The sequence below is a fragment of the Neolamprologus multifasciatus genome, chromosome 12, assembly GCF_963576455.1.
Source record: "Neolamprologus multifasciatus chromosome 12, fNeoMul1.2, whole genome shotgun sequence".
NCBI lineage: Eukaryota > Metazoa > Chordata > Actinopteri > Cichliformes > Cichlidae > Neolamprologus > Neolamprologus multifasciatus.
The window spans coordinates 10891700-10905224 of NC_140450.1; the positions used below are offsets into that span (position 1 = coordinate 10891700).

The following is a 13525-nucleotide window of genomic DNA, read 5'->3' on the forward strand; positions in this document are numbered from 1 at the left end:
AATTAATGGTTGCCTTTTGTCCCTTCTTTCCTACCTCAGAGACCCAGATAAGGATACCATGACTTGAACATTTACCAGGATCTCTCAGTACTTCTGGTAAACCTTACCATTTTTAATGCACTTCTCCCAGTCTTTGGAGTACCACAGAGGAACGTTCACTGCATTGCAGGGGAGAAATGGTACTTTTATTTTTCACATAATAGAGTTCTTATAAAACAAAAAGAATTCAAAGAAATGCTCGTGTTCCCCTTCAGTTAAATATTTCACAAAATAAATAAATCATTACAATTCAGGCAAAAAACACAGTGGTTAAGTATCGAACATTTGCTTTAAATGTGTTCTATCCTTTATTATTTCCTGCTGCCGTGATAAACGGACTCACTGATTGTTTCCCACATCCTGAACATTTTCTGTTCTGTTTATGTGTCTCACAGGAGAATATGGATATAAATAACATCTTGAGATAATTCTGCATCTACTACAGTTTATTTAGTGAAACAGTAGCTTCGGTTGTGTCCACATCACACACTTAGTCCAGCTGCAAACTGTTTGGCACAGACAAAAAAAAAAAGAAAAGAAAAAAAGAATAAGCATTGCATCTGTGCCAGTGAAAACACAGGTAACACCATCTCCCAGAAAAGAAGAGACCACTTGTATGCACGACAGTGTTAGGCCTTTTTTTTTTTAATCAAATGAGAGATTTCTCACTTTTCAGACTTATAAACCTCCCATTTTTAGAGTTTCATATTGTCCCTCTCCAGCCGAACGCACAGGTTCACACAACGGTTGGAAGAAAATGTGTGGCTGTGTTCTTCCTTCGGGTTTTCCTTCCTCTCATCGGCTTCCCCTGGCCGTTCAGACCCACAAACATCTGCCGCTTCCCATGCTTCCACTTTGCTGATGCGTAAGTGTTGTAGCCGTTCTCCTCAATCCGCTCCTTCAGGGTGCAGTCGACACCAAACTCTCTCTGTAAAAAAGCAGGTATCATGTTGCAGTGTTATAAACTTAGCGTGTGAGGTTAAGACAAAACGCACATCACTAGATTATGCAAAATGCATCGTTGTCTGAGTGCCTATTTACTACTTCTGAATCTACGTTGCATGCTTTTCTGTGTGGGTGATTTGTGCGCGTTTTTAAAGCTGCATAGTTTTCTCAGTGGTTCACATGTGTGCACTGGTCTGGTTGTGATTCAGAGTTGACCCAGCAGTTGTAGAACTATAGATAAGGCTTTCTTTGATAAGGACTGAAGAATCTAACACTAGCTCTCTCTCTCTGGAGCTTCCAGATTGACCTCTGACTCGGATACTAACCGCTCCGTACAGCTCTCCTTTCTTGCTGATAGCCAGATAGTAGTTGCTGCTTAGCCCTTTGATGGCCACCACTCCCACGTCCACTGATGTGATTTCCAGAATACCTAGGGATCGGCAAAAAGAAGGTGACATTAATATGTGTCAACATTAATAGTAGGCATGCTTTTATGTCATGAACAACCGAATAAATGCTGTGGAGCAGAGTATAGAAGAATTAACACTCTGGCAGCGGTCACAAACCACCCACGTGCAGATATAAACCTGGAGGAATCCACAGGTTTTTCAGTAATAGTATAATGAGTACCAGCATTTGTATTCTGTGACATTTACATGGGGGAATGTGTGGGATTTCTGTGCAAGGTTACAATTATTCTTGGGCACATTTCTCATTTCTGATATTTTAAAGTTCCTTTACAGCCTACACCTGTATAAAAGATTCCAGCTGCTCGGGTCATTTAGTCTGAAGATTAATAGGTGGATTCCCCCCGGAGATTTCTCGGGTTGTTTATGTTGAGTTTTGTATTTAGCTTTCCAGGTCCCTGTGCAAATACGTCAGGTTTATTGTAAACTATTAGGGGAGGTTAATTTATACCTCAGCTAAAATGGATGTGTTTTTGCTGTAGACAGCTGTTGTTATTTGTGTGGTCTCAGTATCAAAGGTCGGAGAGCTATAACTTCCTAATGTGTCCTTTGACCACAGAACCCACTTGTCTCATCTCTTGCCGGTGTGTGTGTGTGTGTTGGTGAACCCCACTGTTTCCCATGGGATGTTTGATTTCATGCCGCCCTCCCTACCTTCCTTTTCCCACTTCCTGTGAGCTGTTGTCATTTTACCCCAATTAACACCCATATGTGTATGTGCACACACACACACAGAGTGGGGGCGTGAACTCCAGAAAGTCAACGACATCCTTTGATCAGACCAGGGGCCCCTCCTCTGTCTGATGACTGTTTGTGTGGCACCCTGCTCTACTGTCAGACTCCCTCCAAAGTGGCTGGGGGGAGGGGGAGGATTGGATGCTGCCAGCCTTGGACCTGAGTGGACAGCGGAGGATGCAGGTGTGCCCAAAAGAACAATCCCTCTGTTAAATATACAGCAGCTTCTCTCCTCGTCCGTGAGGTCTTGACTGTATCAATTTCTAGTTCAAACAGCGGCACCTCAGGGCAGTGAGGTCTGAAGCTGCAAGGCGGTGTTGGGGACTGTGACACAACGGTCATTGAAGATCTGAGAAGAGCTGGTTTCTGTATGGGATCGGATGTCGGGTATGGAGTGAGGATGTAAGACAATCTATGGCAGTCTCTGGCTGCTCTGTAAACATGGGAGTGATGAAAGGAAGGAGAACAGAGGAGGACAGAGGAGCCATGACAGTGAGACTGGGGGTGGAGTGAGGATTAGAAAGGCTGTAATGATCACTGATCAAAGTAAGCCACCGGAGGCAGGGGCGAGACAGGTTGTATATACACACATGCACTAATGCACTCTCTCACTCACTTACTCACTCACACACACGGAAACACACACACATACACACACATATGCACAGTTGTTTTGAAGCAGGTGAATGTGCACTTGCATAGAACACACTAACTCAGGTTGGCTGTGAAACTACTACAAAATCTCCCTACACTGCTCTGTGCTGAAAGGCTAAATGCTTATGTAGACCCACAATGGGGAAGTAATAAGGTCATGGCTGCCAATGTGGGAAAATGTGCTCATCGTTTAGCTTTATTTACGCTGTTAATGGGATAGTATTGCTTCGAATGGGGTTTATTTTACAAACCCCTTTTAAAATGTAGCCTAAAGTAAGACAGCCAGGTTCAGCAGTTTTTCTCTTGCAAGCTTTTTGCGCCTAATGTGTGGCTTATTCGATACGCTCTGGTGGGAGTTACAGCAGTAAATGGTGCGTTGTTTGTGGAATGGAGGTAGATGTTGCCAGTAAGAATTAGTAGTGGTTTTTCCACAGCGGGGAGCCAAAAGAATATGTGCTTTGCAGCTTAGCATTGTTATTCTTTCTCACTCTTAAACTTCTTTTTTTCAAAATAGATGTTCTGGTTTTGAATAAAGCAGTATTTGGGCAGATAAGTCAGGATTAAAATGTTGATTGTTATCATTTCCATGCAGAAAAATAGAACAGAGTGAGGCGTAAATCAGGAAATATAGTAATAACACTTGATAAGGACCACACAGTGTATTTACATGGAAAGGAACATTTTTACTACCTTTGAGAAAAGCTATTGGCTACATCTCCGTCCTCAGACCTCCATAAGAGCACCATCTGGGCTTTTTTTTTCAAGTAAAAGGTTGCTGCTATATTTAAAGAAATTATTTATACAATATTCACAGGATATGCCAAGAACTGTCTTGTGCACATGGCCTGGTTCCTTTAGCCTTCCTCTTTCAGTCTTTACATGCTCAACCTTTCACACATCACAGCCATGGATAGTTAGCCAGACTTTATTTATTTATTTATTTATTTATTACCACAAAGCCTTTCCCTGAGTCTTGTTTAGCGATGTTTTGCTCCGAGCTGCTAGATGTCTTTAAATTTTAAGACAACTCTGCTGTGCTTAGGCCACGCGGCTAGCTACTTAGCTGACTTTAACACAATCTGCCTTCCTTTTCTCCTTGCTTCTCTGTAACCTCAGCAAAGGCTCACAGTGGGTTGGAAAGCCATGTGGGACAGTTTTGCACTGGCATCCCCATAAATCTGTAGGAGGCATGCTGCTCCTTGCAGGGCCACAGGGAGCCCCCCCCCCCCCCCCCAAAAAAAAAAAAACTGCTTGTAGATAAATTAATTTAGATTAATTAATTAAAGTTTGACGAATTTAAATGTAGTGTGTCTTTGCATTTCAATTTCTGATTTCAAAAAACTTTTTTCCAGTACTTGGAAAGAAAATGTGATATTTTGTCACTTCAAGGGATCATCAAGGGTCTACAAAGGACGTCAGTCCAGGGATCATGTCTAGCCTCAGGGGCTAGAGCGAAGACTGAAGCTGCTGTTGTGTAGTATTCTTTACCATGTGAACCTGATATGTGGGCACATAATCCATACAGTGTCCTCAGACCCCCTTAGGACACAGCTTTGTGATGGCACCACCATTGATATACTGAAGATGAACGGCTTTGATGTGGCCACAATAATATTCAGGCATGTCATTCATGACTTTGTACCTCTAGAGAATCTCACTTTCACCTCCCTGCCTGAACCTCAATTCATTGCTAATTCAGACTTACCTTTGAAAAAAGCAATGCAATGGGGGGGGGGGGGGGGGGGGGGGGGGGGGGGGGGGGGGGGGGGGGGGGGGGGGAGTGGATTTGTGGGTCAGTAAAAAGGAAGACAGAGGGATAAATTATCTCAGAAAGATACATAAACTTTAGAGTGACTTTACACCAGACTTCCTTGCACCACTTCAGTTTTACTACTTAAAGGAAACTGCTAACAAAAGCAACAGTAAAGGCATCACGGTGTAATATGGTCAGGAAATAAAGCTGCTTCTGTCATGACCTTGTCAAAACAAACATGTCCCCTGACATTTTGCCTCCTGTGCCATTTCCCCCAAAGTCACTTTGATTGAAAGTGCGGTTTAGCTCTCCCAAGAGGAACATTAAAACTTTGGGATACACTTACTATGGAATTGGGAAACAGAGAGAAAAAAAGGTATATAGCAACAACTAAGTGGGATGTGTGTGTGTGTGTGTGTGTGTGTGTGTGTGTGTGTGTGTGTGTGTGTGTGTGTGTGTGTTTGAGCACATGTGCTGCTGTTGGGTACCATAAGATCACACCCACCGGAGCATGTGATTGCCTGCTGGTTGATAGGCACACACACGTTGCTCAGTGGGAATGCTGGGAGACTAATGAGAATGCTATTTTACTGACTGATACACTGAAACATACAACATGTAATCACTTTAAAGACATGTTTCTCTGAGCGAGGACGTCAAGCTGCTTTAAACAAATGTCTGATCTGTGACTGAGGGTGTGTAATTTGCTTGATGCTGGCGGGCAGAAGGAAATCTGAGTGGGAGAGTCATAGCGAAACAACCAAAGAGAAGCAAAAAGGGTCTAAAAGCATCAATGAGCTGGACATTCATATCCTCCCCCTGCCACAGCCCTGTTCTTTCTATGGATGTTATCAGTGCTGTTTACCCTGGGCTGTGAAGACTGCCTGATAATGGCCGGGTTATCTGCTCCTGCTCCTTTTTAGACCATCTGAGAGCTACCATCATTGTGCTGAGTGTTTAGACAGGAGAGATATCAGTGGGATGTCTGGTTTAAAACAAAAAGACAACTCAAATTAGGATTGCTTCCTCCAAACTACCAGTGAATGAACTGCCAACCGGTTCATTCGCGTAACATGAAAGGATCACGTTTTTCCTTTAAACTCACCATTTACAGTTAGCAGCACAAGTTATATTTCTATAGGTACAATCTACATATTTACTTTGGTGTTACATAGGATATAGATACAGATAGACAGAAAGATGTAAATGTATTTTTTAAATAAACTGTCAGGATCTAAGTTCTCATTTAATATGGTTTCTTGTTACTAGAAATGTCCCGCTTAAAGACTTAATCAGGTGCTTTTGTCACATTTATATACTAATACAAAACAAAGGCAAAGGTTTGGGCTATAGAGCTTAAAAGCTTTGATATCACACTCACAATTTAAAAGGTAAAATTAATTCAAATATTTCAGGCTAAATGAGCCTTGGATAGGGTCACACAGATCACTTCTTGGCTCTGATTCACTCTTCTTTACCTACTTTTGTTAATTGAAAGGGTTACTTACTGAAGGGGTCGTCCTTGATTTTGGTTCCATTGACTTTTCCATTCTTATCGATCCTCAGGAAAAACCTCTGGAAAGAGAACAGCTTTCTCCTTCGTATGTCCCCTAGTAGATGATTGTAACTGCGCACATGCCTCCCCTGTGCTCCCCCAGTCCGACCCACAGGGCCCCCATTGGCTCTGGCTCTAGAGATCAGCTCAGCTTCAGAAATGTTCACTGGAGCTCTGAGAGTCCGTGGGCTGGAGACCCTATCTGTGTCACGGTGGAACTGATGGCAGGCAGCCTCATGCAGGGATAATAAAAAAACCAACAGGGTGACTAGTACAGGAAAAGCCGGGGTGATAAGCAGTGCTGATGACCGTAGTCTGAAGGTGGCCCCAGAGCCTGAACGAGCCCCTAACCCAGCCCTGGAGCAGGACGAGGCAGAGGCAGCCTTACTCCCTCCAGCAGTCCATCTGATCATGGTAGTGTGCTGTGAGGAGGACTAGAGGCAGCCTCGGAGCTTGGGACATGCTGCTGGGGGTGAAGATTGCCTGAGAAGGCAGGGAGGGAAGCCCTCCACAGACCAGAGTGAAGGTGTCCCTGCACAGTGTCCAAACTATTCAGCGCAGGTATAAAAATGTCAAGATATCCTTCTGGGTGATTTTTGATTATGTAATTTCAGTAAGTCTCTATTTTCCAAGCTGGTACTCCACTCCGTTCTCTTCTCCACTGCTGCAAGGTTTTAGGCTGGTTATCAAAAATTCCAAGTCTGTTTTGGAAAACATCTCAGTCTAAATGAACAAAGATTAAATAAAAAAAGAAAAGGAAGTGAAAAAAGCAGACAGACTATTTTACTAATTGTTCTTAAATTGTTTGTGAACTTTTAACTCTTGCTCAAAGGGGCTCCAGTGTAAGCCTTTTAGTCCCAGACTGCTTTTCAACTTAACAAGAAAAAAAAGATAAGAAAAAACTTATAAAAACAAATATCCAGTTGAGAAAATGTAATAGTATCCATGTAGAAAGGTATCTAAAATCTGGTAAAAGTCTTTAGTTCCACTGAAATTTAAAAAAAATAAAATAAAATGGTGCCACCACACCATTTACCTGTTCCAAGCTGCTAAACTCCACATGTGCAGGAAAACATTTCCAGATTTCACTCTGAGGACGAAAAACAGGATTCAAGACTTAAATAGGAAGGTTGGTCAGTCCAGGCGAATATCTGTCCTCTTTGGGTGCCCAGCTCCTCTCGCTCTCTCCTCATTTAGATCTCTCTCTCTCTCTCTCTCTCTCTCTCTACCCCATGACTCCACCTTCACACAGCATCGAGGTAAAGGTCTGGGGAGGTCTTTTTTTTTTGGCTGGATTGAGTCAGAATTTTTCACCTCTTCTACTTTATTCGAGAATTCCTTACTGAAGATTGATCACTGAAAATGACTTTATGTCGTGTGTAGCTGTGTGTGACTCTTAGTTATTTGATCCCTCCTTCCTTTACTCAACCCCCCCCGCCCCCGCCCCTCCTCACATATGGGAACAAGTACTGGTCTGCATGTGTGTCGGTGTGGTGCTTATGTACAAGCAAGTCTAACTTATGAGAGTGGGTGAGAGGTGATAAAGGGGGTTTATCTTCATAGATGCTACCGACCAGGAAGAAGAAGCTGCCTGGTAGCGTTGGATCTTTCCCTACAGCTACAGATTACACTGGTGATTGGTTTATTGGTTAATGAAAGATCTGTGAGGAGTTTTTTTGTGTGTATTGGATGTAAAAAGGGGGCCTACTAAGGGCTGTATAATTGAGTGTGAAGCAGATAAGTATTACAAACTGAAAATGAATTCACTTGCTCCTCATTAAGGTGATAATCCTGACAAGTGTCCTTCCTCCTCTACAGATTAAAATCATATTAAGTTACAAGTCTGGATGCTGCCTTATCACTACCATCTTTCTAATGCCTCTCTTCTTCCTTCAAGGCACTTTATCGTAGAGTGTTATCTCCCCTGCAGTGCTGTAATGCAATGAAGTTCTCCAGTTTCACTCACCAGACCTCTATTCCTCTGTGACTCAGGTGTCTTAGTGGACATCAGCCAACAAGACTGTCTTACGAAGCATTATTTGCTCCTAAAGGCAAGACAGGCACAGACTGGACAATGTCATAGTGTACTAGGCAACAATGTAGAATATGTGCAGTGAATGTGCAAAATATTAGGGACGGTCAGTCGTCTCACGAAGCACATCGATGCTGAAACTCCAGATCACAATATATCAAGTGTTACAAGTTTTATTTGATTGTCTGTTATGTGTGTTTTGGACATAAAATCAAAACTAGCTGAGCTTTTGCAGATTATTATGAGGTTAACCATTATCAAGGACCATAAAGTAGCATTTTAACAATCCAACATGATAAACAAAACTTGCTGCTGGGACTCTTATCTATTTTCCCAGATCCTCTTCTTTTTAATGTCAGCATATTTCCTGGTCCCAGCTTTCTTTCCCTTAAGTCCTCAATTTTAGGGCCTGCTTTAATGTCTGTCAACGGTCCATGGCCAGAGAAGCAGTTTGGCTTCAATTCTGGTCTTGGTTTTATCTGAGGTTGCAAACAAAACAGTGTTATCAGCAGTTCCTTTGTGGCGTCCGTTCCTTCTGTGATAACCTGAATCCACGAAGTGGACATAGGGGATCAAGGACATGTGCACAATTAATTCCATGTACATTTACATATATCTACAATGTATTAAATTTAATGATGAATGAAAATGTTCCACTGATTGGCTCAAACAACTTAGAAGCACTTAAATGATGCAGAATATTTGAATAAATACTGTATGTCCTGCTAATTAGACAATGACATACTAAATTTAAATGCTACCAAGGGGTAATATACGAGCTTGTAGATTATTTCACTTACAGCTAAGACCAGTTTTACACTTTATGCATTTAATAATCCCCCCAAAATTCACATTGAAAGCATGCATTACATTTTCAGATGCTGTTAAACCTTTAGAGATGTAACAGTCTAAAACACTGCAGAAATACCTACAGGTCTAACATGATTGTCATCTGTGGATGCCTCAGAGGGATGTAGGCTTCAAATGATGTTGACAGACTCATAAGACTTGGAGGATTTCTTTAGAGGCCAAGGAGCAAATTCTTTGTAAACACAACCATAACTGTCTTTTTCTTTTCCAGCTAAATGCAATATAAGTGAGATTTGCAGGGCCTGGAGACAGACTCATCTCCTCTCCTCTCCTTGATCTGCAGCTTTAGCATTTAGTTTTATCTTTATAGATCTATCTCCCCGAATTGCATTTCAAAGTTCAAGACAAAAAATAATAGAACAGACAAATGTTCTTCTGATCCTTCCCTACAGGCTGTAGCTCTAGCTCTGTTTTTACACTATTCTCAAAAGTAAAAACATAATTACAATAAAAGCAAATACCGGAAATTTAAACGCATTAGAGGAGATTTGATTTCACACAGCTCCAATTGCCAAAAAGCAAAATGAATCAAAGTGACACACATGGAAGAGATTCATTTTATTGTTTTTACCATGTAATTGTAACATTTTCACATGATACGGCTCTTTTGTTTCTGCACTGACAAAGTACATCAGGTGGCTCTTAACTCTGATTTGTTTTAGATTTCACATTTAAAAATCGGGCCATACAACGGACAAGATGACACAATAATCACACTTGCTGATTATTCAGTGACCAACATTTGTACTAGAAAGAAAGCACAGAAACAATATTACTTGTAGCTGCAATATTAGTACACTGGAGCAACATGGGCTTCACAAGTAGACTTACTTTTGGCAGTGTTCTAGGTGAAACACTATTTGATATTTCAAAATGTTTCCCTTTTACTTTAAAAGGTTAATGCATTTTTATTTAAATTAGCATTCTGTGTTTACATTTTTTGCATATGTTTTCCTCTGAGCATGCACTTTGCAACAGTGGGAAAGAAAAACTCCCTTTTAACAGGAAGAAACCTCCAGGAGAAGCAGCACGGGGATGCAATTGATACACATCAGTTAATCAATAATTATGCTATAATGTTTATGATTCTGAAAAGTACAATTCTCCATCCTGAGTATGTTTATTTGAGATAATATAAATACTGAATAGATTTTATATTTATATGATATTTTACAACTTGCACACTATTAAACTACTTAAATAGAATTTTGTCTTCTAGAAAATTGAAAAAAAAATTGGAATACTTTTTTTCCACTCAGCAAAACGTGCCTAAAGTCTAGCCACTTTACACATAATAAGTCTAGCAAAGTTTTTCTTTGCCAATTTTCTACTCTGATTTTATTTCTAATTAAATATTGTAATCATCTTTAAACAGCAATGTCAAACTCATTTTAGACCACAGGCCACAAACAGCTCACTTTGACCTCAAGTGTGCCAAACCAGTCAGTCTGTCAGTGTAAAGCAGTTTAATAAAAGAATAAATTAGCCCTTTATTATCAACAGTTCATTTCTCTTTTTCTACATGATAAAGAAATGCTGCTGTTGTAAATGGAAGAGATGTCAGCATGAATTTTAAATTGTAAGAAACAGACATGTTAAATTAAAGAAAAAGTTAAGGAAACTAATTTCCTATAATGTCCTGACATAACAAAACTTATTAATTTACAGAAAATTCACTTTTTTTCTTTACTAGTGACCCTCTATAAAAAATTAGAAATTTCTACGACCGATAGTGAAAAAAAACAGGAATGTTTCCGTCATTTAAATATGTATCTATTACTTACTATAGTCTAGTATGAATGACCACAGGGTATGTCTTTATCAGGAGGAAAAACCATGAAAGAAAAACTGACAATGCAATGAGAAGTCCAACGTCTTTACATTTTCCTGTGGGCCGGTTTGGAGTCTTTGGCGGCTGAATCTGAATCGTATTTTTTGACAGCCCTGTCAAAAAATGTAGCACTTATTTGAACATAGGAGTAATATTGTTGGTATATCAATATAAATTAGAGTTCTTATTTTTTGTTGCATGCCAAGTGGAATAATTCCACCCCAGTGCTGAGTTGTTGAAGTCAATTCTGGCCCATTTTGCTATAATTTTGACCTTTATGGCAGGTGGATTGTGCGCAGAGTATGGCCCGATCCATTTTTCTGTATCACATTAACAAGTTCCACCGTGGAAATGCACTTTATTCATATCATATGTCCCTGATTATGCTTGGCCTCACTCTGGGAATAATGACCCCTCCTCTTTGGTACACCATCATTAAGCAGATGTTTTACAAAGAAAATCACCACACTCTCAGTTACTTAAGCTCAAGTCCATATGTGGTCCATGAAGGAATTAAACTCACAAACCGCTACACTGGCCTGTGGGAACTGTGTGTGTACGCACGTGTCTGTATTCCCTGGGTCCTGCACTGTGTGTGCTGGGTCAGAGGAGGCTAAGGCTTTAATAAAGGAACACGCCTCGTACAGAGATACCAGTCTAACTGCCTGGGGACATGCAACCTGATGGGGTCCAGATGAAAGTCACCAGACTGAACTTCTTCCTTCAAAAACAGCCAATTGGTGTAGGGATTACATAGAACTGCCTTCTTCCTCAAGCCTGTGCTTGGGTTTACTCTGGGATTTGAGGGCTAAGCAACTAGATTAGAGAAACATTCTCTTTTAATGATAGCTTTTGATAGATCACAGGAAAATGTGTTACTTCACGTTCCAAGCAGATAACTTGCTAACATTTGCTGGGCTCATACGGGAGGCCTTGTTTTCCCCTTGGTCATCAAATGTAAATATTTCATGTGTTCCTGGCTGTTGTGTTGAAGGGGGTGTCTGGTAACCCACAAGATGAGGTTGCTGTTTCCTGCTTTGCAGTGATCCATAGATATTTGTCGTGTTATCTCCCCGGTCATGAACAGGACTTACATCATCCTCCTGTGCTGAGTGTCAGTTTCAGCAGGGCAGAGGAATTTATTTACAGGTCAGTCACTGGATCAACTGATCCACACAGAGATGTCTTGTGACTTTTGCAGGGTAATATGGGGTGACAGTGCATTTTATTAACTATACTTTTCACCACACCGAGGAATATAATGGCAAACAATATTACCATACTGTTATATAAATATATAACCTTATATATAACCTGTAAACCTTAGCAGCTCTTCTTTTAGAGTGACGATTCTGTGCGCAAAATTCCAAGTCAGCTTTATGAATAATAATAAATTATACTGTATATTAATTGTGGATTTTAAATGTTTAGATAAGTTGTATTGTTATGCATTTGCAGGATTAGGAATAAAAGACATTCCTGTTAGGATAAGGATTGCACCTCTGGTTTTTCAAAAAACATCATCGTGATTTATTCAGTATTTTGACAAGAAAATTGTAACCATATTGCCCACCCCAGTAATAGCGCAAAACAATGATGCATATGACTCTGAAAAAGAGAACAATATGCTACAGCAATGATTGCAAATCTATCTAAATGTGTCATATATATACGGAAAAAGATTAGGGCCACTGGGGAAAAAAAGTGGGCACGTCTTTTTTTTTTCTTTCTTCTTTTCCTGAATTCTGAGAAAAAAGTCAGAATTCTGACTTTAATCTCAGATTTTGTTTTCCCGTGGCCCTAATTCCGTATAGATAAACTCAGCGGCTAAAAAAAAAAAAATGAAGCCGAAATGCAGTTCCTGGAGTGACCACTTGAGGCTTTAGGCAAAAATACGAAACTCGAATTTACTTCCATGTTAAAATCCCCAACTTAACAGCACTAAAAACCATGTTTACAGCCTGACATGAAACTTGTTTTGGCCTTTCTGGAACTGTGGCGTAGGTAATTTAGTTGTTTAATACATCCACTGGTATTCTGTTAATGCAGTCCAGTATACCTGAAAGCTGTCTAGGGCTCACAGTCCTAGACACTAATTGGAGTGGACTTGTGGGCTTTGTGGTGTTAGTCTTTTACCTTTTTAATAATTTTTCTGGCAAATAATGTGACCTACTGTGAGATACAGATATTGCGGTGTGGTTTGGATGAGTAAAATTCTAATATTTTACTTTTAAGTCCTAATGAGGAGGTATGTGCAACTCTGCGTTGCACCCTTGGCTTCCACAACAACAACAAAAACGAAACAAAAACAAAAAAGCATCATGAGTGACAAAATGCTAACAGTAAGTCTACAAACCAGTGGGTGACATCACGGTGATATTATTTATCAATAAAATGCATACCTGCCATGCATGCTCTAACCATCATCTGTAATATGCCCTAAAGATTTGGATGCAAAATCTGTTCGCTACTGTTGGCATTGTGCAGAGAAGGTCTGGAAAATCAGACAGTAATGAAATAAACATTTGACTTTTGAATCCCAAACCACAACTGTTTGGCTTTAGAACACAAGCTGTTGAGAGTAATTTTATTACCATTTTGCCCTTTTATAAGAAAAAGCAGTAATCAGACACTTATGTTGCTT

At 40.4% G+C, this 13525-nt stretch overlaps 1 protein-coding gene across 1 annotated transcript; it reads right to left on the reverse strand.

Annotated features, from left to right (window-relative positions):
* Nucleotides 1-159: 159 nt before the first annotated feature.
* On the reverse strand, nt 160-7382 carry LOC146506480 (fibroblast growth factor 10-like). Its single transcript, XM_085179211.1, has 3 exons — nt 6102-7382; nt 1311-1414; nt 160-967 (listed from the first exon to the last, which is right to left on the reverse strand). Exons 1-3 carry the CDS (start codon nt 6559-6561, stop codon nt 776-778), a joined length of 756 nt encoding a protein of 251 aa, XP_085035337.1. The 5' UTR covers nt 6562-7382; the 3' UTR covers nt 160-775.
* Between the last annotated feature and the right edge of the window lie 6143 nt (nt 7383-13525).

What these genes read in the sequence shown, in the direction of transcription:
- LOC146506480 (XM_085179211.1), bottom strand. Translation starts at nt 6,561, where the DNA reads ATGATCAGATGGACTGCTGGAGGGAGTAAGGCTGCCTCTGCCTCGTCC. An exon ending in AATCAAGGACGACCCCTTCA is followed by an intron (nt 1,415 to 6,101) that starts GTAAGTAACCCT and finishes GCCGATCCCTAG; the next exon opens with GTATTCTGGAAATCACATCA. An exon ending in AAGGAGAGCTGTACGGAGCG is followed by an intron (nt 968 to 1,310) that starts GTTAGTATCCGA and finishes GCTTTTTTACAG; the next exon opens with AGAGAGTTTGGTGTCGACTG.